Source organism: Aotus nancymaae, unplaced genomic scaffold, assembly GCF_030222135.1.
Source record: "Aotus nancymaae isolate 86718 unplaced genomic scaffold, 86718_ANA_hifiasm-v0.15.2.pri h1tg000049l, whole genome shotgun sequence".
NCBI lineage: Eukaryota > Metazoa > Chordata > Mammalia > Primates > Aotidae > Aotus > Aotus nancymaae.
The window spans coordinates 3,769,166-3,793,441 of NW_026988463.1; the positions used below are offsets into that span (position 1 = coordinate 3,769,166).

General features: G+C 40.7%; 1 protein-coding gene across 2 annotated transcripts in view; it reads right to left on the reverse strand.

Annotated features, from left to right (window-relative positions):
- Positions 1 to 24,276, reverse strand: part of CREBBP (CREB binding protein) — a 156,421-nt gene that overhangs the window by 109,018 nt on the left and 23,127 nt on the right. For both annotated transcript variants that reach the window (XM_021667261.2, XM_012441866.3), the window contains exon 2: positions 17,240 to 17,943. In XM_021667261.2, the coding sequence (XP_021522936.2) occupies positions 17,240 to 17,943 (704 nt within the window). The remainder of the gene's footprint in view (positions 1 to 17,239; positions 17,944 to 24,276) is intronic.

The window sequence follows — 24,276 nt, forward strand, 5'->3', positions numbered from 1 at the left end:
GAGGTTGGTTCAACATTCAGAAATATGTAATTCACATTCAGAAATAAAAAAACCACCCTATGATTCATCTCAATAAATGAAGAAAATATTTGACAAAATTCAGTAATAAGTTATGACCAAAAGACTCAGCAAACTAGAAACAAAATTACTCATCCTAATGAATGATACCTAAAGCCTACAACTAATATCATACTTAGTGAAAGGCTGAATGCTTTTTTCCACAAATCAAGAGTAAGAAATGGGATGCACACTGTCACTGCTTTTATTAAACATTGTACTAGAGGTCCTAGGTAGAACCTTAAAGCCAGAAAAATGAATAAAATGCATACAGATGAAAAAGGAAGAAGTAGCTGGATGCAGTGGCTCACGCCTGTAATCCCAGCACTTTGGGAGGCCAAGGTAGGCAGATCACGAAGTCAGGAGTTCAAGACCAGCCTGACTAACATAGTGAAAACCCGTCTCTACTAAAGATACAAAAATTAGCCAAGCAAGGTGGCACACGCCTGTAATCTCAGCTACTCAGGAGGCTGAGGCAGGAGAATCGCCTGAACCAGGGAGATACAAGTTGCAGTGAGCCAAGATCACGCCACTGTACTAAAACCTGGGCGACAAAGCAAGACTCCATCTCAAAAAAGGAAAAAAAAAGGAAGAAAGAAAAAGAAACATGTAAACTATTTTTATTCTCAGACAACATGGTCCAGAAAATTCTAAGACATCTTAAAAAATTAGTAAGTGAGTTTAGCAGGGCCACAGATACATTAGTACAGGAAAAATTATTATACTTCTCCATACCAGCAACAAACAAATAATGATCTAAAATCTAGGAATTAAACAAATGAAAACAAGAAACTAAGCAACCTGACTTTAACACTTACTGTAAAACTAAAGTACATCTATGAAAGTTTCACCCACGAAAAAATTAAATGGACTTCATTAAAACTAAAAACTGCCCCTTCAAAGATAATGTCAAGAAAATGAGAACACAAGCCGCAGACTGGGAGAAAATATGTGCAAGAGACACATCTGATAAAGATCTATTTGCAAAAATATATAAAGAACTCTCACAACTCAACAATAACAATGATCTGGTTTTAAAATGGGCCAAAAACCTTAACACACACCTCATCAAAGATACACAGATGGCAAATAAGCGTATGAAAAGATGATCCACATCATATCAGAGAAATGCAAATTAAAATAATGAGATACCAATATTCGCCTATTAGAATAGCCAAATCCAGAACACTGTCAACACCAAATGCTGGCGAGGATGTACTACAACAGGAACTCTCATTCATCACTGGTAGGAATGCAAAACGTTACAGACACTTTGGAAGATATTTTCGCAGTTTCTCACAAAACTAAGCAGACTTTTTTTTACCACACAATCCAGCAGTTGTGCTCACTGGTAATACTCAAAAGAGGTGAAAACTTTTATTTAGACAAAAACCTGCACATGAATGTTTATAGTAAGTTTACTCCTAACTGCCAAAACTTGGGAGCAACCATGAAGTCCTTCAGTAGGTAAAGGGATAATTGCCACGAAAAGATCCAGAGGAACCTTAAATACATATTATTAAATGAAAGAAGCCAATCAGAAAAGGCTACACACTATATGACTGTAACTTTACAAAAAGGCAAAATATGGAGACAATCAGTGGCTGCCAGGGTTTGAGGGGAGGAGAGATGGATGAAGAAGTAAAACACAGAGGACTTTTAGGGCAGTGAAAATACTTTGCCTGACACTACAATGATGCACACATCATTATACATTTGTCCAAGCCCAGAGAATGTACAACACCAAGAGCGAATCCTAATGAAAACTACAGACTTTGGGTTCATTATGATGTATCAATATAGGTTTATTGATTGTGACAAACTGTACCATTCTAGACAGGGGAGTTGGGGAGGATGCTGATAATGGGGGAGACTATGAACTAGGAAACAGAGGATAGATGGAAATTCTCTGTACCTTCATTTAGTTGTGAAGTCCAAACTACTACAAAAGAATAAAATCTTTAGGGCCAGGCACTGTGGCTCATGCCTGTAATCCCAGCACTTTGGGAGGCTGAGGCGGGCACATCACAAGGTCAGGAGATCAAGACCACCCTGGCTAACACGGTGAAACCCTGTCTCTACCAAAAATACAAAAAATTACCTGGGTATGGTGGCAGGTGCCTGTAGTCCCAGCTACTCAGGAGGCTAAGGCAGGACAATCACTTGAACCCAGGAGGCAGAGGTTGCAGTGAGCTGAGATCGTGCCACTGCACCCTAGCCTGGGCAGCACCCCAGCCTGGGCAACAGAGCAAGACTCCATCTCAAAAAAAAAAAAAAAAAAAAAAAATCTTTACAAGCTTTCCTTAAAAACAAACTAAATGGATAGAAAAATAGATCAATTGAACAAACTAGAACAGAATTAGGATTTTTTTTTTTCTATCAAGGACCAGTTAGTAAATAATTTAGTCTTTGCAGATGACCTATGGTTTCCATTCCAGATTTTCTTCTTAAATAATCCTTTAAAAATATAAAACTCATTCTTATGTGACAGGCCATATAAAAAAAGGTCATGGGGCTGGATGTGGCCTATGAGATAGTTTGCCCTTAGACTGCTGACTCCAGAAACAGACACCTACTTATAGAGTCAATTTCATTCCTAGTTATTTATCTAACAAAAATGAAAATTTACATGCCCACACAAAAACTTGTACAAAAATGTTCACAGAAGATTTATTCTTAATAGCTTCAAACTGGAAACCACCCCAATGTCCATTAATGGGAGAATGGACAAGCAAATTATGCTATAGTCATACAAGAGAATATCACTTAGTAATAACAAAGAACTAGCTCATGCCAACAACATGGATGAACCTCAGAAAACAAGTTGTGAGCAAAAGAAGTCTTTTTTTTTTGCAAAAGAAGTCTTATTAAAAAAGCACATACTATAAGTAATCATACTATATTATTCCATTATATGAAGTCTGAGAACAAGCAAAGCAATTCATGGTGAAAGAAATTAGCAGTAACTGTGGGGTATGAGTGAGGACAGAAAAAGGGAGGCATACAAAGGAACATTCTGGGGTAAGAAAAATGTCTTGAATTTTGATGGGGTGTGGATTACGTGGATAAAGGGTTTTGACAAATATAAGATCTGTGCATTTTATGCTATGTAAATTAAATCTCCAAATATAATAAAAGTAAAATAATAAAAATATTTTAAAAATAAATATAGGTAGGTATTTAACTCCAGATCTTAACAGTTGACCTTTAGTTGATAAAGTAACAAAGACAATGTTTTTTCTTATAAGTACAGTCATGTGTTGCATAACGACACTTCAGTCAACTACAGACCTCATATACAGCAGTCCCATAAGATTATCATGGAGCTGAACAATTCCAATGGCCTAGTGACATAGTAGCTGTTGAAACTGTCATAGCATAAGGTATTACTCACGTGTCTGTGATGCTACTAGTGTAAACAAATCTATGCACTACCAACTGTATAAAAGCACAGCTCAATTATGTATAGTACATAATACTCGATAATAAATGACTATGTTACTGGTTTATGTATTTACTACACTTTATTAGAGTACACTTCTACTTTTTTTTTAAAGTTAACTAAAACAGCCTCAAGGGAGGACCTACAGGAGGTATTCCAGAAGGCAGCACTTTCATCATAGGAGATTAGAGTCTCCATACATGTTACTGCCTCTGAAGATCTTTCAGCGGGACAAGATGTGGAGGTGAAAAAGAGTGATATTCATGATCCTAACCCTATGTAGGCCTAGGCTAGAGTGTGTGTGTGTACGTTTTTTAGTTTTTAACAAAAAAGATTGAAAATTTAAAAAAAAAAACCGAAAAAAGTTTATGAATAAGCAAAAAGTTTATGAATAAGCACAAATACTTTTGTACAGCTGTACATGTTGTAACATGTTTGTGTTTTAAGCTAAGTGTTAATACAAAAGAATAAAAAAGTTTTTAAAAAAAACAGAAGTTTAGGGCTGGGCATGGTGGCACATGTGCCTGTAATCCCAGCACTTTGGGAGGCCAAGACAGGCAGATCACGAGGTCAGGAGTTTGAGATCAGCCTAGCCAACATGGTGAAACCCCATCTCTACTAAAAATACAAAAGAAATTAGCTGGCCATGGTGGCATGTGCCTGTAATCACAGCTACTCAGGAGGCTAAGGCAGAAGAATTGCTTGAACCAGGGAACTGGAGATCACAGTGAGCCGAAATTGTGCCAAAGCACTCCAGCCTGGTGAAAGAGCGAGACTCCATCTCAAAAAAACAAAAACAAAACACAAAACCAACAACCGAAGTTTATAAAGTGAAAAGTAACAGTAAGCTAAGGTTAATTTATTACTGAAATTGAAAAAAAATAAATTTAGTGTGGCCTAAGTGTACAGTGTTTATAGTCTATAGCAGTGTACAGCAACGTTCTCGGTCATCACTTTCACTCACCACTTTCCCTCATCTACAACAACCTCCAGTCCTGCAAACACCATTCATAGTAAATGCCTTATATAGGTGTATTTTATACATACACCACACCCTCTCCCTCACCCCCCTACCATCACACACACATCAGGATCTATGCTATCCAGGTCAGTCTCCAACTTATGGGCTCAAGTGATCCTCCTGCCTCAGCCTCCTAAAGTGCTGGGATTGCAGGCATGGGACAGAGTGCCTAGTCAGGTATGGCATTTTTAATCCTTTATACACTATTTTTTACTATACTATTTCTATGTATAGAAATGTTTAGGTTTATAAATACTTAGCATTGCGGCATTGTGTTACAACTGCCCACAGTATTCATTACAGTAACATGATGTACAGATTTATAGTCTAGGAGCAACACAGTATACTATATAGCCTAGGTGTATAATAGGCTATGCTATCTAAACTACACTCTATGATCTTCCTACAATAACAATATCACCTAAGGATGCATTTCACCCCCATTGTTAAGTGGCACGTGTCTAAGTTACTCTTCAAGGTGGCCACCTAGGAGATATGTCAAATAAAAATCTTCATTGTTATTATGCTAAACACTCATTCCGTTTGTGTTATAGAAAATAATCAGCCACAAAGTTAACTGGAAATATACTCCAACTCTGACTTTAGAAAAGATAAAGCCAGGTGCGGTGGCTCATGCCTGTAATCCCAGCACTTCGGGAGGCTGAGGCGGGTGGATCACGAGGTCAGGAAGTTCGAGACCAGCCTGGCCAACATGGTGAAACCCCATCTCTACTAAAAATACAAAAATTAGCTGGGCATGGTGACGTGCGCCTATAGTTCCAGCTGCTAGGGAGGCTGAGGCAGGAGAATTGCTTAAACGTGGGAGGGGGAGGCAGCAGTGAGCTGAGATAGGGCCACTGTACTCCACCTGGGCGATAGAACAAGACTCCATCTTAAAAAAAAAAAAAGATACATAATTATACATAAAAGCTTAGTAGAGAAAACATCAGAAGTATGGTTTCTTTAGCGCTAAGTATGACTAGGTTATAGGCTTACAGGCAAGATTTTCTTTTCTAGACATTTCTGTGCTAATTTTCTATAATAAACATCAACTTTTTAAAACTTAATACAGGATTTCGATCTGTTGCCCAGGCTGGTGTCAAATTCCTGGCCTAAAGAAATCCTCCTGCCTCAGCCTCCCAAGAAGCTGGGATCACAGGAATGAGCCACTAAGTTCAACAGCTATTTTTACTACCAAAAAATGTTGTCTGAAAATATCAGAAAAGCAGTCTCATTATCACTTCAAATGTTTCGTGGCTATCTCAAATATTTTATGTGGCAAAGCACCTTGCCAGTTCACTACTCAATATTCTCTGAAAGGTTTTCCGTAAACCTATGCACTATGCCGATAATGTTACATATACCATCTCATTTAATTGGCACATGGTTCTGTCAGATAGAGATTATTATCCATTTTTAATTGATACAACAATTCTCAATGGCAGCTACTATTATCCTCAATTAAAAGCCAAAAAAACTAAAACCCAGAGAGATTAAATAAGTTTCCCATAGCTAATAATTAGTGAAGCCTGGATGTGAACTGAGGCAGCTTATTCCAGAGCCCACGCCAGGCTTGAAAGCAATTAGCCACTACATCTGTAGAAGGCAGTCTGAGGTGCTGCTATTACTACTACTGCTGCTAAGTATACTAAGTACTATGTGTGTGTCAATCCATTTAATATACACGTGCAATCCCATTTAATTAAGAAGTTTAAAAAAGAAATTCATGAGACTAGGCGCAGTGACTCACGCCTATAATCCCAACACTTTGGGAGGCCAAGGCGGGCTGATCACCTGAGGTCAGGGGTTCAAGACCAGCCTGGCCAACATGGTGAAACCCTGTCTCTACTAAAAATACAAAAAATGGGCTGGGTGCAGTGGCTCACATGTGTAATCTCAGCACTTTGGGAGGCTGAGGTGAGCAGATCATGAGGTCAGGAGATTAAAACCATCCTAGTTAACACAGTGAAATCCCATCTCTACTAAAAACACAAAAAAATTAGTGTGGCTTGGTGGCACATGCATGTAGTCCCAGCTACTCAGGAGGCTGAGGCAGAAGAATGGCTTGAATCCGGGAGGTGAAGGTTGCAGTGAGCTGATATTGCGCCATTGCCACTACGATGTGGGTAAAAGAGCAAGACTCCATCTCAAAAACAAACGAACAACAACAACAAACAAAAAACAAAAAATTAGCTGGGCATGGTGGCGGGCACCTATAATCCCAGCTACTTGGGAAGCCGAGGCAGGAGAATTGCTTAAAGCTGGGAGGCGGAGGTCGAAGTGAGCTGAGATCATGCCAATGCACTCCAGGCTGGGCAACAAGAGCAAAACTCCGTCTCAAAGAAAAAAGAAAGAAAAAGAAAAAAAGAAAAGAAAGAAAGAAAGAAAGAAAATTCATTATTAATTATCATGGGAAGGTAAGTACATCTTGAATCATACATTCAACAGGACATCTATGCTCATCTTCCAATATAATCATAAGATCCTAGACTGCTTAACATGTCTACTAAACATCTGTGCCCATAGAAGTCACATACATTCGGCATTACACTGTATTAATTCACTGGACTACAGAATTTCATTCTATAAACTATTTTTGTTGTTATCTTTTAAAAGAGGCCAAATTAAGATGCGCTTAATATAAAATTCCATTATTTCTTTGCATTATTTTAACAATCAGATGATTTTGCATGAAAAAGTGAAAAGCAACAGACAACTGTACAGTATTATTTCTCTTGCTATTAAATATTAGAAATTCCAGACAGGCACGATGGTTCACACCTGTAAACCCAGCACTTTGGGTGGCAATGACAGCAGGTCAGCTTAAGTTCAGTTCAAGACCAGCCCAGGCAAACAGCAACACCTTGTCTGCATTAAAAGTAAAAGAAAAAAAATGGTTGGAGTTTGCGTTTCAGGCTCTTTCTGGTCTACCTTCTAGCAATGTGAGAGTCCATCATCAATTTCTGCTGGGTTTCAAAGATCCAGGAGAAGGTAAGTGTTGTGTCATGACGGCTAATGTACCTATCACGAAAAGGCTTAATCCAACCTTGGTCCCAAGAATCTTCACAAACACTCACTGAAGAAAATTCCCAGGACAGTCAGAGGCCTCTCAAAACTTCCGCTCCAAGATGTTGATAACGAACCTTAGTAACTTGACAATCAACCCTACTACTAAATTCCTTGCCCCTATGCCAGAAGGTTCACCCCAACAACAGTATACGGGAGCAATGATTCTCAGAGAAATCAGAGATGACTTGCTTTACAGGAGAAGAGTAAGAACCTGGTTCATCCAATTTGCTGCCTATGCAAAAAGGATGGCAAAATTGAGATACCTGTTACTAGGCAGAGCTAGGCATAAAAGAGAGCTAACACTAATTGGGCTTAAGGGAGTTCAGAATGAATCAAGAAGTGGACGATTCAGATGTTGCTATAGTTTGTATGTGTGTAACAGATGGGATCCTTCTGAGAATGCTACAAAAGAGAATTACGACAATGAGCCACGTCAGCCGTAAACCTTATTCTTGTACTTTTTTTTCTTGCTGGCAATTTCATGCAGCAGGTTGAGAAAGCTACTCCATGCTACAATAGACTATATACCAAAAATTTTCATAATGAGTTCTACGATGTATTTTTCTTCTTGTATCTTTTCCTTTCTACAATCATTACTAGTGATATATAAGGGATCTCTGTAGTTTGAAGGTATCTGAATAACTTTAGTATACTTCAGCTCTACTGTTTAATTTGACTCAAAGAAGCCAAGAGGACCTAAGTATCCTCATGTGTTTTAGAAGCCCAAAGTCAGCGAGATGAAACCCAGTATCAAGAATGTGAAGCAAAGTCACTTGTGGGTAAAGAAAGCATTGGGTAGTTTGTCTAGAGCATAACAGTAAGAAAAATTTGGGTTGCATTAAGAGGAAACTTTGTGTTCTTTTTACAATTTTCAGTACAAATAAAGGTGTATATATGAGTATCAATTAAAAAAAAAATCAAAAAACGTAGCCAGGCATGATGGTACACACCTGTAGTATGAGCTCCTTAGGAGTCTGAGGCTGGAGCATCACTTGAGCCTAGGAGTTCGAGGCTGCAGGAAGCCATGGTAATGCTACTGCACTCCACTCCAGCCTGGGTGACTGAGTGAGGCCTTGTCTCAAAATAAATAAAATTAGAAATTCCCAATAATATATCCAAAATAGAGAAAGTGGACTAATGATTTCTTAGCCAACTTGTTTCTACTAATTTTTTACTGACTGACCGGGCATGGTGGCTTACACCTGTAATCCCAGCACTTTGGGAGGCTGAGGTGGGAGGATCACGACGTCAAGAGATCGAGATCAACCTGGTCAACATGGTGAAATCCCATCTCCACTAAATATTCAAAAAAATTAGCTGGGCATGGTGGCGTGCACCTGTAGTCCCATCTACTCAGGAGGCTGAGGCAGGAGAATCACTTGAACCTGGGAGGCGGAGGTTGCAGTGAGCTGAGATCAAGTCACTGCACTCCAGCCTGATGACAGAGCAAGACTCCATCTCAAAAAAATAAAAAATAAAATAAATTCTTTACTGACTATATTCTGCTAATCCATTCCTTTAGAGCACAGCTTCTCAGAGTGTGGTCCCTGACCACCACAATTAGGGTCACCTGTGAGCTGGTTAGAACTGCAAGGCCAGGCACTGTGGCTCACGCCTGTAATCCTAGCATATTGGGCGGCTGAGGCGGGTGGATCACGAGGTCAGGAGTTCAAGACCAGCCTGGCCAAGACAGTGAAATCCCGTCTCTACAAAAAAGAAATGCAAATTCTCAGGTACCACCCCAAAGCTGCTGAATCGGAAGCAAGCTGGAGGCAGAAATCTGTCTTGACAAGCCTGCAGCGACTCAGCTGGACGTTCCAGTTTCGGAACCACTGCTTTATAGTATCTAACCAAAATGAGAGCTCACTGAGTCCTGAGAGCTGATCTAATCTGCACTAAAAATACAAAAATTGGCCGAGCCGTGGTGGTGTGTACCTGTAATCCCAGCCACTTGGGAGGCTGAGGCAGGAGAATCGCTTGAACCCGTGAAGTGGAGGTTGCAGTGAGCCAAGATCTTGCCAATGCACTCCAGCTTGGGGGACAGAGTGAGACTCCAACTCAAAACAAAACAAAACAAAACAAAACCTTTACTCCAGGAAGCTCGCCAGTCAAAAATCAAGCCCTGTGTTTTCTGATGACTTTCTGAAAAAGATGAATATTCCAAAATCTTTATTCAAAAAGTAAGCCCTAATCTGACCCCCTATGAAGATGGATTACCATACAAACTATTTTGGTCACTTTTCAGATTCATTAGTTAAAAGAAAGTAACTTGTAAGATTTATCAGGTCACAAAAGCAAATTCTTATCAACCTTAAAATTAGAATGCCTCTGGACCCCTTGACCTGGTAGTATTATATCTTCCTCTTTCTACTAGTTTCCGGTCTCCTTCTGTCATCTCTGTGCAGAGCAACATCTCTCAATACCTATAGTCAAGGGAGTGTCTGTACAGCTTCTAAATCCCACCTAAATATCTTTTTTGCTCTCTTTCTACAGGACAAGTGTATGAGTTATTTTTAGTAGAAAACGAGAACATGCTCCTTTCATAAGATAACCTGTTAAGTTTTGCTACTGTCATATTTGAGAAATTGTTTTATTTTGTTTTTTTAAAAAAAGTCTTGTTATGCATTCATCTACCACAAGAGTAAAGAAAACAAAAGAAAAAAATAGTGATACTATGTCTTGTTAATAATATTGCCATGTCGTCAACAAGGGTCATGTTTTTCCTACTGTAAATATTTTCTTTAAGAGTCACACAAAATTAGGAATGAGAAAAGGAGAAATTATAGCAAATATCGAAAATGACTAAGAACTGCACACATTTGTGCACAGCTCTAAGTTAACAAATTTTAAAGACTAGATGAAAAAAAATTTCTACTAAAATAGAAACTGTAAAAACAGACTATACTGCATTAGTGCTAACAGGCCCCTGGCCAGACACTGTGAATGCAAGCCTGGTTCTGCCACTTACTGGCAGCCTTTCTTAATCTGCAACATGGGACTTACCTACCTCCTATTTTTTTTTTTAAACAAAGATTAAGAATTAATATCTGTCAGTTTTTTTCAAAATCAAAGCAAATTTAGACTTTACTAAATAAAAATTATATTGACCTAAGAGATTATTAAAAGCCTAAAAGAGACAATATTTATAGAAAATAGCAATAAAGTTGTCAAGGATTTTTTTTTTTTTTTTTTTTGAGTCAGAGTCTCACTCTGTTGGCTATGCTTGAGTGTAGTGGTGAGATCACGGCCCACTGCAACTTTGCACTCCTGGGCTCAAGCGATCCACCTGCTTCAGCCTCCTGAGTAGCTGAGACTACAGATGTTTGCCACCATGACCGGCTAATTTTTAAATTTTGTTAGAGACGGGGTCTCCCTATGTTCCCAGGCTGGTCTTAAACTCCTGGGCTCAAGCAATCCTCCCACCTTAGCCTCCCAAAGTGTTGGAAATACAAGTGTGAGCCACCACACCTGGCACTATTATCAAAGATCTTCGGCCACTTCCAAGGAAAAAAAGGCTTCAGGTCCACATCACTTTAAGGGTGAAGTCTCTCAATTCTTAATGGAATAGATCATTCCAAATCGATCTAAACTGTTTCAGAGAATAAATACAAAAGACTTTCAAACTCTTTTTGACCAAGTTAACATAACACTGATACAAAAATTGACAAAGCACAAAAATAACTATGGAAGTTTAATCACTGATGAATGAGAAATAAAATTCTAAATGAAACACTAGCAATTAAAACTCAGCAATACATTAACTTTTTATTTTACAATTACAGAGATGGCCCAATTTGATATTATAAAACCTATTCAGATAATCTATCACATAAATAAACAGAAAGTGAAAAATCACAAGGTAATCACTATAGGTAGGTATCAAAGAGAAATTTTACAATACCTTACATTTAGATTTTATCATTTATTTTATGAGGAATAGATTATGCCCTAATTTAGAAAGAAATATACTAATGACTGCAAACCAAAGCTCACATTATTCTTAATAATAAAACACTAGATACATATCCAGTTAAGTAGCATACGACATAGGAGGGATACCTAAGAGCATAAAAACTGGTAACAATATTAGCAAGGAGAAAATAAAAGTATCAATAATGCAAAAGATTACCATCTTCTTGGAAAACCCAACAGAAACTCCTGAAAATGTATTAGAATATTTAAGATAATCTCATAAAGCAGCCAGAGTACCAGAGTAGCACATACATAACATCTTTCCTATATTAAAACAGCCAGTTAGATAATGAAATAGAACTCATCCCCAAGAGCAACAAAAACCCCCAATACCTCCAGAAATAAACTAAGTAAGAAAGATTGATTACATAGATAAAGAAAACCATACTATGCTTTAAAGGAACATAAGACCCCCAGAAAAGATCATTTATATGCATAGGATAAAAAGACTGAGGAAGTCACAAAACTGTTAAAATGTCACATCCCTCCTAAAATGATTTATAAAGTTGTACTGAATCTTATAAATCCAAAATACCAGACTTTTTGTTTCTAAAATTTGAAAAAAAGTCCTAAATTTATCTAACATAGTGGTTTCTCAACCCTGGCTGCCATGAAAATCATCTGAGGAACTGCACACTGTATGAATGCCCCTATCATATCCTACAGATTCTAACTTAATTTGTCTGCAGTGTGGTTCAGACATCATATTTTTAAGAACTCTACAGATAAATCTGATAAAGTGTAGCCAGAGTTGAGAACCACTTGTGTGAGGAATAACTAGTGCGGTCATATACTAAAATTCATCACACAGCTAAGTTACTACGTTTCTGGTACAGGAACAAGCAAAGGTCAATGCAACTAAAAAGAGTTCAGAATTAGACCCAAATCCTATATATCTGAAAAGCGAATAAACTATATACCAAAAACAGCGCAACGTATCAGTGGAAGAAAAGATGGATTACCCATTATCTAAATAAATGGTACTAAGATGATTATAACATGAAAAATATATATACTGCTGGGTCTCTGTATCTCACTCTTTATGCCAAAATAAACTGAGTTAAAGATTTGTGGAGGCCAGGCACAGTGCCTCATGCCTGTAATCCTAGCATTTGGGGAGGCCAAGGTGGTCGGACTGCTTGAGTTTAGGAGTTTAAGAACAGCCTGGGCAACATGGCAAAACCCCTTCTCCACAAAAAAATACAAAAATTAGTCAGCTGTGGTGGTGAGTGCCTGTAGTCCCAGCTACTGGGGAGACTGAGGCAGGCAGATCACCTAAGCCCAGGAGGTGGAAGTTGCAGTAAGCCAAGATCATGCCACTGCACTCAAGCCTGGGCAACAAACTGAGACCTTATACCATAAAAAATAATTAAGAAATGAGAAAAACACAGGAAAATATTTCATAACTTTTTAATAGAAAAAGCACTTCTAAAATGTAATATATCCCTAAAAGCCATAGAGGAAAGAAAGAGATAAATGTCTTTCTATAAAAACTAAAAACATACGCCAGGCGTGGTGGCTCACGCCTGGAATCCCAGCACTTTAGGAGGACGAGGCAGGCAGATCATCTGAGGTCAGGAGTTAGAGACCAGCCCGACCAAGACAGAGAAATCCCATCTCTACGGAAAAAAAAAAAAAAAAGAAAAAAAAAATAGCTGGGCATGGTGACGCATGCCTGTAATCCCAGCTACTCGGGAGGCTGGGGGCAGGAGAATGGCTTGAACCTGGGAGGCGGAAGTTTCGGTGAGCCGAGATGGTGCCATTGCACTCCAGCCTGGGCAAAAGGAGTGAAACTCCAGCTCAAAACAAAATAAAACAGAAAACGTACATTTGGTAAAAACATATTGTAAACCTATGTGACCATATTCCTGAAAAAACAGACTATGGCAAATAATAAAGGGTAAAAACACGTATTAAGAGACTTAAGAATATAAATTAACAAGAAAAAACGGGAAACAATTCAAGAGAAAAATGGACAAAGATTATGAACAATCAGTAAAATACCTTATGAAAAGTCAGAACAATCCAAATATTCATCCTCAGAGGATCACATCAATAAATTATGATGCATCATATAATGGATGCATCATAAGTAAGAAATGCTATAAGTAAGAAAAAATAATCTCTGTGCAGTGTCACAGAAAGCCATCTAAGGTACACTATCAAGTAAAACAGCTTGGTGCTTACGTAGTCTGGTTTCATTATGTATTTTAAATCTGTATCTGTAAGGAGGGTGCTGCTTTTTTCCTACTATTTGAATTATTTCATAGGATGTACTTCCGGTGTAATAATTCTTAAAACAAATTATCTTTTTAAAAAAGTACCTTTTCTCTGTGCATTTTAAAATCTAGTTGGCTCTGCTATTGTCAGGTTCTAGAGAGGGAATGGTTTAAAAATGGGCTTATCTCTTGCTCTTTTTGCCAAACACTACTTGGTCTTTCATTCCACTGCAAGGCCATGACACGTCGTTCAAAAATGCACTCTACCCACTTTCAGTAGGCTGCTTTGAGATACTTATAGGAAACAGACGACTATCCCCAACACGCCAACAAGGCTCACTTTCCAAACAGTGACATCCAGAAGTTGCTGTTTGAAAGAAAGACCACTCGGTATAAAGGAACCCCAGGATGGAACGAAAAGCCTGAGCGGACAGAGGAGCATAAACTGTTACAGGTGTAATCAACAAAGCCCAAACTCTGGAAGACACTCCCCAGGATGTATAGCAGACAACAATCAAAACAAGATTCTTTAATAAATTGTAAGGTTCCTACAGACTATCAGATTCTTTAACAGATTCTTAGGAGGCATATCAACTGAATGAAACGTAGATTTTGAGTAAAAATCTATAAAAAAAAAAAAAAAAAAAATTACAGGCCAGGTGCGGTGGCTAACACCTGTAATCCCAGCACTTCGGGAGGCTGAGGCAGGTAGATCACGAGGTCAAGAGATCGAGACCATCCTGGTCAACATGGTGAAACTCTGTCTCTACTGAAAATACAAAAATCAGCTGGGCGTGGTGTCATGCACCTGTATTCCCAGCTACTTGGGAGGCTGAGGCAGAAGAATCGCTTGAACCCAGGAAGCGGAGGTTGCAGTGAGCCAAGATTGTGCCACTGTACTACAGCCTGGTAAAAGAGACTTCATTTCAAAAAAACAACCAACCAACCAAACAAAAAAAACCCCAACAAATTACAACATATGAGGCCACTGGAAAAGCGACTCTTCTGTAGATACTTGATGACATGAAGTTACTGTTAAATTTATGTGTTTGTGTGTATGTATATATGTATTTATTTATTTTTGAGACAGAGTGTTACTCTTGTTGCCCAGGCTGGAGTACAATGGCGTGATCTTGGCTCACAGCAAACTCTGCCTCCTGGGTTCAAGCAATTCTCTTGCCTCAGCTTCCCAAGTAGCCGGAATTACAGGCATGTACCACCACACCTGGTTAATTTTGTATTTTTAGTAGAGACGGAGTTTCTCCACGTTGGTCAGGCTGGTCTCAAACTCCTGATCTCAGGTGATCCACCCACTTCAGCCTCCCAAAGTGCTGGGATTATAGGCATGAGCCACCATGCCGGACCTAAATTTATTAACATGTGATAATGACCTTGTCTTTAGATCTACAAAGTCTAACTTCGACATACATGTTATCAAAAGCTCTTGAAGTACAGTGCAAGGTCCCAGACCTTTCAGAAGACCATGACGTCAAAACTATTTCCATAAAATACTAAGACATTATTTGCCTTTTCACTCATTCTCTCACAATAACACAGTGGATCTAGTTTTCTAGTTGCTTTGTGATGTGTGATGCCACTGTGCTGGACAGATAATGAAATATGTTTCAAAATTCTGTTTTACTATTTAATACGGTAAATATTGAGAGGTATACTGCATATGTTAAGGAAATCTCTTTGGCATCCTCAGTAATTGTTAAGATTATTCACGAGTCTTGAGATTAAAAAAAAAGTTTGAGAGATCATTGCTTTATACTATTAACGTCGACTTAATATGATTTAAACTCTCCAAAACAGAAGGAATTTTAAAAATGGGCAGTAAGGAGTAGAGTGATGAATGAATTAGGAAAAGAAACAACTATCAATCTATCCAGTAACCGTAAACCCATGAGAAGTTCCTTCTCAATCAACTCTAAATGACACACTCATACAGACTCTTCTTCAAATGCCAGGTACAAGTAAAATTTAAGTTCACATTCCCCTCTACTAACATTTCAAAAGACACAAATACAATTTAAATGTTGAGAATTACTTCATCCTCTTTTCTGAAGTTAAGAAAAAAAATCCTCTAGTTGTTTACAGCAGTCACAGGGTTTCAGATCCATCACCCAACACTTTCATCAACCTTGTGGGGAAACTGTGTTCTACTCTTATTTCTCCCTCACCCCTACTTGGCACTAATCAAATCCAAAGAACAGCCCAAACTGATTTTCCATTCTGGGATGTGCGGAATTCCACTGCCTGAAAACGTGCCTGGTAGCTGCCGTTGAGAAGCCTGTGGCCACAGAGCACCCACAGTGTTTGACACTTCAGTAGGAATAGGCCGGGCTTCCTTGTCTATGCTTCACTATGCTCCTCCCTGTCAGCCCTGGGCTTTTCCAGCTGTCACATCTATCTAGGCATTTGCCTTCCCCCTTCACCAAGTTAGTTTCTACTCTAGAAGGCAGCTACAAGGCTGGTGGCTGCAAACCCCAGTCCAGGCCTTTCCCTAGCAGAGCTCTTGACCTTGTATGTGTGTACTGAGTGGCGGGGAGGGGAAGGGGCGTGAGCTTGAAACCACCTTTGTTCTTCTTTTCTTTTTAAAGAGATAGGGTTTCACCATGTTGCCCAGGCTGGTCTTGAACTCCTGGACTCGAGCTATCCACCCGCCTCGGCCTCCCCAAAGTGCTGGGATCACAGGCGTTGAGTCACCATGTCCAGCATCCATTTGAATGCTTCTTAAAGCCCAGAGCGCTGGGCCCAACTCCCAGTTTCTGAGTCAATAAAGAAGTCTGCACATCTAACAAGCTCCTAGGGGATACTACTGCTGCTGCTGTTGGTCCAGGAGGAGCCCACTTCAAGAACCACTACACTGGTGTTTCCTCTGGGACCCGGATGCCTGTGCTTCTCCCGGGCTCTGCCATCTCTTCCTTGTTAACATGTCAGAGAGTGAGTTGACCACCTCGGAACACAGCTTTCTCTATCAGTGAAATGGAGACTGACAACAGACACTTCAGTGGGTGGCCGTAGAGGAGCACGCAGACCCGCAAGCACCTCATCAGTGGGCAGTACAGAGGCAGAAAGCAACCTTTATCAGGTTCACTGATGCACTCCAAAGCCGATTCCAATAAAAGTGGCCTCTTTCAGCCATGCGTTCATTCATACCTCCATACGCTTTCCTCAGAGGCTGAAAACTGGCAATCCCTCCCAAGGCAGGCCCTGTATTTTTCCAATTGCCTGACCTGCAAGCTATCCTACTTCTTTAGGAATTCTCATTTTAAAGACAGAAATGGGGCAGAGATCTCTATCCTAGAAAGAAATCTCTCTCTTCCAAGCATGAGTGGCACGTGGAGAGCTCAAGAGGAGGAAGAGGAGTGGGCCATGTGGTCTCATTTTATGCTTTACTCGCAGGGAAAGCCCGCGGTTAGGTAGGAAGTATTGAAAGCACTTCAGCTCACTTACCTTGGCCATGCCTCCTGCCTGTGCGGTGTTCAGTCCTGCGTGGCCGGCCATTTGCGGGGAAACCTGTGTTAGGGTCTCAGCCAGCACGCTGCTCGTGGCCCCCTGCATGGCTGGAGTAGGGTATGGCATTCCAGCTCCCCTTCCTCTGCCAGCAGCCCCAAGAGATCCATTCATGACTTGCGCCTGTCCTTGAGAAGCCTGATTCATTAAGCTATGGCCAGAGTTACTATTGAGGAGGCCTGGGTGGGTCTGGTTAAAGTTAGCATTCATGCAGATACCAGGTCCAGTCTGTGACGTGGTAGGGCTGCTAGTCGCCAGCTTTTGTGCTTGAGGATTCAGTGCCTGGGAGGCAGGAGGGGTGGGCCCAGAGGTGCTGGCTGCCTGTTTTGGCAGGCTGGGGGCTGAAGAATCTCCCTGGCTCAGAGGACTCTTGCCCATGGCACCGAGGCTGGCCATGTTCGCACTGTTCGGCTGCCCTTGAGCCTGGCCACCCAGGCCCTGCTGCACGGGGCTGCTGGCGCTCACATTTCCTATTCCTGGGTTGATACTAGAGCTGCTGCCTCCTCGTAGAAGCTCCGACAGTTGTTTATGTTTGGAAGCAGCATCTGGAACAAGGTTCCCACTGGTTAAAAGGCCTAATTCTCCTCCATTGGGTATCAGCTCATCAGGAAGATCATTTTCCAAGTCAAACAATGATCCAAAATCTAGAAATTAAACAGAAATGGAAATGAGAAACTAAGCAACCTTAACAGCTCTCCAACTGCCCTGTTTCTATGATCTTAACCTAATGGGGCATTCAGCATGGAACACTAGCATGTCTTAAGAGTCATGTCAAAATGATTTGCAAGTTTGTTTGAGAAAAGAAAAAATATCCTTTAAATTCTGAAAACAGAAAAGTTAAATAGATGAGAAGGACAGCCCTACTAGATTTATCATATTCTAAAACAATAATTAAATACTGTCGTGTGAGGGCAAACTCAGAAAATAAAGTAAAATAAAACAAGCAGCAGCCCCAAAATTCAATGAATTATAATTTTAAAACGCTTTTAAGAATCTATGTGTGCAAAGAAGTAACTTAGCATTGACTTAGATAACCAATTTGGGGACAGTAAAGCCCAATCTTAATTACATTACTTGAAAGTTAAAATACCAAAACAACAACAACAACAACAACAACAAAACTAGCTTTAACACGAAATGAAATCAGTGATTTCTTAAAGTGCTGAAGCTGCAGGAAATGATAATAAAGACGTACACAGAAACTACAAAGAGTTGAAAATAAAAGACAGTAAGAGCCTAAAAATATCTGAATTCTATGAAAGGGGTAAATGTAAATCATACAGGAAGATGAGAAGTACACCGAGTCCGAGTATAAACGGACAAAGGAGTTAGGCAGATCATTACCTCAAAGGGAGATAGAACACTCAACAAAATAGACCATCCTTCCTGATCAGGAAACAAATGGGAACTAGAATAACCCCTTTTTCTGGCCCCTTTCAAAGTAACTTTTCTCTGAACCGTGGTCCACACACGTCATCTCTACTCTCTCATCTCCCACACACTCTAAACGACGACGCTCAGGCTATTCATGTATGTGCAAAGGAAAAGGTATGTAGAAATATATTCATTTTAGTATTATCCAAGCATCCAAAAAAAAAGTAATCCCAGCCCTTTGGGAGGCCAAGGTGCAAAGATCACCTGAGGTTGGGAATTTGAGACCAGCCTGACCAATATGGAAAAACCCTGTCTCTCCTAAAAATACAAAATTAGCTGGGTGTGGTGGTGCATGCCTGTAATCCCAGCTACTCAGGAGACTGAGGCAGGAGAATCACTTTAACCCAGGAGGTGGAGGTGGCGGTGAGCCAAGATTGCACCATTGCACTCCAGCCTGGGCAGTGAGAGCAAAACTAGGCTGAAAAAGAAAAGATAAGAAAAAATTAAAGCCTTTTTTCTGCGTAGTGGCAGACCCTAATGTCTGCTTAACCAATATGCCTGACCCCATGCTGCTGGCAACACCCACATGATCTGAGGTGGCTGCCTGGGAGGTTCCTCTAAGGAAGGGCAACACCTTCCCTGGCCACAGGAGGGAGAGTGACCAGATAAGCCAGACACCATGATCACATTCCCCTCTGCAGGTAACACAATCTCAGCTAAGGGAATCTAAAGGTACACTGAACCAGGACCACTGTGTAAAGGTGTTCCTGCCTCATAGTAGGGATGCTCAGAAAGAAATCTCTTCCTCTTCTTCACTAGATCTCATCGTGGGCGGGTGACAAACACCCTGTAGCCAGGAGAGCAGACACCACTCGCACACTAAGAATGGCTGCAGCCAAAAACACAAACACCTGGGGTAGGGAGATCGTCTCTGAACTGCTGAGTGATGCAACCCTGGTACCTCCCCCACCTTCGAACTTCATGTTATGTGAGAAAATACACTTGCTATCATTTAAGCCATTTCAGCTGGAGTTCAATGCAACTGCAGCTGAAAGCATCTAACAGACCTATCATGTCTATAGAAGAAGTTCAAACACCTTTGCATGGCATGCAAGGCTATCTTCTCAGCCTTCCTTTACAGGACAACACCAGATGACCCCTACTTTCCAACCACAACACTGAGAGCTGTCACATGCATTGAGAAACTTTCTTCTTGAATCTCTCTCTCTTGTTCTAAAACTCGCCTCAATCCCTACTCAGGTTAAACACAGCAACTATGAAGACTTTCTTTGGGCTGCCCCTGCAGAATTGACCAGTCAGTCCCTCTTGTCACCCTAGAAAACCATGTCTAACACACACTTTTATCTTCTCACCTGTCTATAAGGAGTAAGATGTGATTCGAGGAGTATGCACATGCAACAGTTTTTACAGAAAAACTGAGACTGAGAGTAAGTTGCATACAGTATGACACTGTCCTCCTAAATACTTCAGTAGGTGTCTCCTAAGAACATCCTCTTACATAATCACAGTATGCATGTGCAACTCAGGAAATGTAACATTGACACAATACTTAATATATTGTCCTTACTCAAATTTTTTGGTTGTCCCAATAATGCCCTTTACCACATCTGTCTCTTCAAAATTACATGTCCTGTAACCATAAGATTACAAGATCCGAGATATAATTCAGGATCACAGTGCATTTAATTGTCATATCTTTGTTGCCGTGTTTAATCGAAAAAGGTTTAAAAGTTCCCTGCCCTTTGTCTTTTATAACTGACTTTTATTTTATTTTTTGAGACAGAGCCTTGCTCTGTCACCCAGGCTAGATGGAGTACAGTAGTGGGATCTCAGCTCACTGCAGCCTCTGTCTCCCGGGCTCAAGCAATCCTCCAACCTCAGCTTCCAGTAGCTGGGACTACAGGTGTGCACCAACACATCCAGCTAATTTTTGTACTGTTTTGTAGAGACAGGGTTTCACCAGGTTTCCCAGGCTTGCCAGCTAATTACATTTTTTTTAGGATAGGGTCTTGCTATGTTGCCCAGGCTAATCTCAAATTCCTAGCATCAAGAAATATTCCCACCTCAGTCTCCCAAAGCATTGGGATTACAGGCATAACCACTGGCGGCCCAAAATAACTACTTTTAAAAATGCAGTGTTTCATGCAAAAGAAAATCCATCTAAACCAGGAAGTGGAGTCATTACATTAGAGATCAGCTTTCCTTCCTTTTCGTCCAGGGTGAGAATGAAGAGACCATGTCAAGCAAGCACAGTAAATCAGAAGCAAACAAGTGCCAAATATTTTATATTTATGTTTGGAAAAATCTGCAAAAGGTGACCTAACTGGCTATTTCAAACATCCGTAAGCACTCTTCCCAGGAGAGGCAGACCAGGCCACAGAACAGCAGACACACTCAGAGCGTAGTCACTTAAACCCAGCAGGGCCTGGCCTCACTGTGAGCCAATGAGAACAGCACACCTGGAAGCTGAGCATAGAAGTTTAAATCCTGCATCCTTGTGTAAACTGCTTCATCTCTGCATCTTCATACCCTCACTTATAAAACAAGGGTACCAGCACCCCAGAGTTACATGGCAGAAGTTGATTGAACTGTGGCACCTCGGGCCATAGACAGTGGTTATCTTATTATATCTTGCAGAATAATTTTACTCCAAAAATTTCTTACCTAAAAAAATTCACCCATCATCCTGCCACTCTCAGAGCTATCAGTTTTCATTTGTAGTTTATTCCAGTTCTTATCAAACTCACAGGCAAGTTTCAAAGTTGTAAGCAGGGCTTCTGTCCTGGGCTACTGTTTTTGTTTTTCACTGGTTTGCTGCATTTGGACCACTCTGACTACTATTTCATACTATTTCAGTCCAAATACATATACCAGCTGTTTGGGTGATGGAAGGGTTGACTAATTATTCTTCTGTAATTCACCAGTCCAAACACATATGCGTATGTATAAAGCCAAATATATAGGTGTGGTTTTTTAAAAAGACAAGATGGGGCAGGGCATAGTGGCTCACATCTATAATCCCAGCACTTTGGGAGGCTGAGGAGGGTGGTTCACAAGGTCAGGAGTTCAAGACCAGCCTGGCCAATATGGTGAAACCCTATCTCTACTAAAAATACAAAAATAAGCCACATGTCATGGTGGGCGCCTGTAGTCCCAGCTACTAGGGAGGCTGAGGCAGGAGAATTGCTTGAACACGGGAGGCAGAGGTTATAGTGAGCCGAGATCACGCCACTGCACTCCAGCCTCGGGGACAGAGCGAGACTCCGTCTCAAAAAAAAAAAAAAAGGGCAAGACGGAGTGCACATATAACCGTACCATCACCCTCCTGTTTACCACTGTCACCACATTTCCATATTCCCTAGTTCAAAAAAAACTGACAAAGGGGAGTGAAGGAGGCAGGCCAGGATATTGCAACACGGCACAGCTTTGCTTTCTACATACTAAAGTGTCCCAACACATGGGTTGAGCAAGAACAATCTGAATCATAGGACGTTCCTAAGGTTCAGGATTGACAGTGACCACTTCCAGTCCCAGGTAAGTTCTCTTCATCACCAGGGGGCTCGGGAGAATGCAAAGCAAAGGCTGCAGGAAAGCTGTGGGCACCCTGCACCCAGGGCATCTGCACCTCAAGGGAGACTTCCTCAGCTGATGTCAAACAGTAGACACTGCCTGTCACACTTCCATAGCTAGGGACAGGAATTTTCTCTTTTGGAGCTTCCTGGCTGCCAACTAGGAGGCGACCCCTTTCATTAAGCTGAAATGAGAGAAAAAATAGGCTACACACTTCTCCATTTCTATCACATTCTTACAAGGCTGGGGAGACCCAGTGAGGAATGAGGAAAATAGCAGGGACTTAGGAATGAGAAAGTCACAGCCAAACTCAACCAGCCTCAGGAAAGGCAAGCTGTTTACCAAGCAAGGTACAGAAGACATTCACTTCTATACTAGGAAACCAAAGCCAGTGGTCTGCACACAGACTGTTAGGTGGGGATCACTCCTAAACACTGAAAGACAAATGGTATCCACATGTGTTCCAGGATCCATCCTTAAAAATCATGATCAGAAATGCAAGGAATGAGCTACTAGAATCAAACACCAGGTGGGTGGCTAAATCAATCTGTGCACCCAATAACATGTGAAAACAGTCTCATTTGAAAAAAATTTCAAAAATATCAGCCAAAGTGTCCACAGAACACATCTTTCTTCAGGTTTTCTACAGTCTCCCCTTTCATAATACCCTATTTTTTTCTCTGATTTCAACTTCAAGCCCCAAATTATCTGTACTGATAGGACTGGTTTATCACACTCTCTCCTGGAAATAAGAACTCTTATGTCCTACAGACATGAGTTACAATTATGATAACGACTTCACGTTATAACGCATGAGGCTGTAAGCTCCCTGAAATCAGGGATCCTGTCTTGCTCAGTACTATCTACTCAGTTCCTAGCATAAAATGCTTTATATGTACTAGGCACTCAATAAACCCATGTGCTGAATGAGCGCACAGATTAGAGGATACACAATATGAACAAGCTGCTTGTCTAGTCAAAGATATAAAGCAGTAATCTTAACGTTTACCACTACTCGCTAAAAACAAACGATAATGAATTCTCCAGAAATATTACACTGACTCATCTTTCTCTTTATGCCTTTTTCCTACTGCCTTCTTTACCTTTTAAAGGATCGCTCAAGTATATTTCACTCTGTGGCTACAAACTCAGCATCAATGAACTTCAACCCTAGAACTGATACACAGATTAAATGGCATAATACAGAATGAGCAACAGTAGTGTGAGAAATAAGAGTTCAGATGCTGTTTTGTGATGTGTTCCTATTTCTCTGTTTTCCCTCCCACACATATTTTCTCTTCCCCACCCACTCCTGATTTCCCTCTCACATTCCTATTTCCTGGGAAAAAGGTCTCCTTCCTTTAGATTTTTTTTCTTAGTTTCTTTAGCTTGTCTTCTGGCATCACTTTTGTGATACTGTGAATATGTATTTGGTCTTCTACCCTGTCTCCTGGCATCCAACTCCCGGCACACAATCCTTGGAATCTTCAAAGCAGTGTTATTTATTTATTTATTTATTTAGGAGATGGAGTCTCACTCTGTCGCCCAGGATGGAGTGCAGTGGCACAATCTCGGCTCACTGCAGCCTGCACCTCCCAGGTTCAAGCAATTCTCCTGCTCAGCCTCCTGAGTAGCTGGAATTATAGGCGTACACCACCACGCTGGTGTATAATTATTTGTATTTTTAGTAGAGACAGGGTTTCACCACATTGGTCAGGCTGGTCTAGAACTCCCAACCTCAGGTGATCCATCTGCCTCACCCTCACAAAGTGCTAGGATTACAGGCATGAGCCACCACACCCATCCAGTAATATCTTTCTGTATACTCATGAAATGACTGAAGGCTGGCAGCCCTTAGGTTGCTTCAGGTGGGAGCGGGTCACAAGGAAGACCAAGGCATGACTAAGGAGAGGACTGGGACTTTCAGTCCATCTTTAATTTTCAGGGAAGGGAGAGATGCTAAAGCTTAAGTGGATCTCCAATAGCCAATGATTTAATTAATCATGCCTATG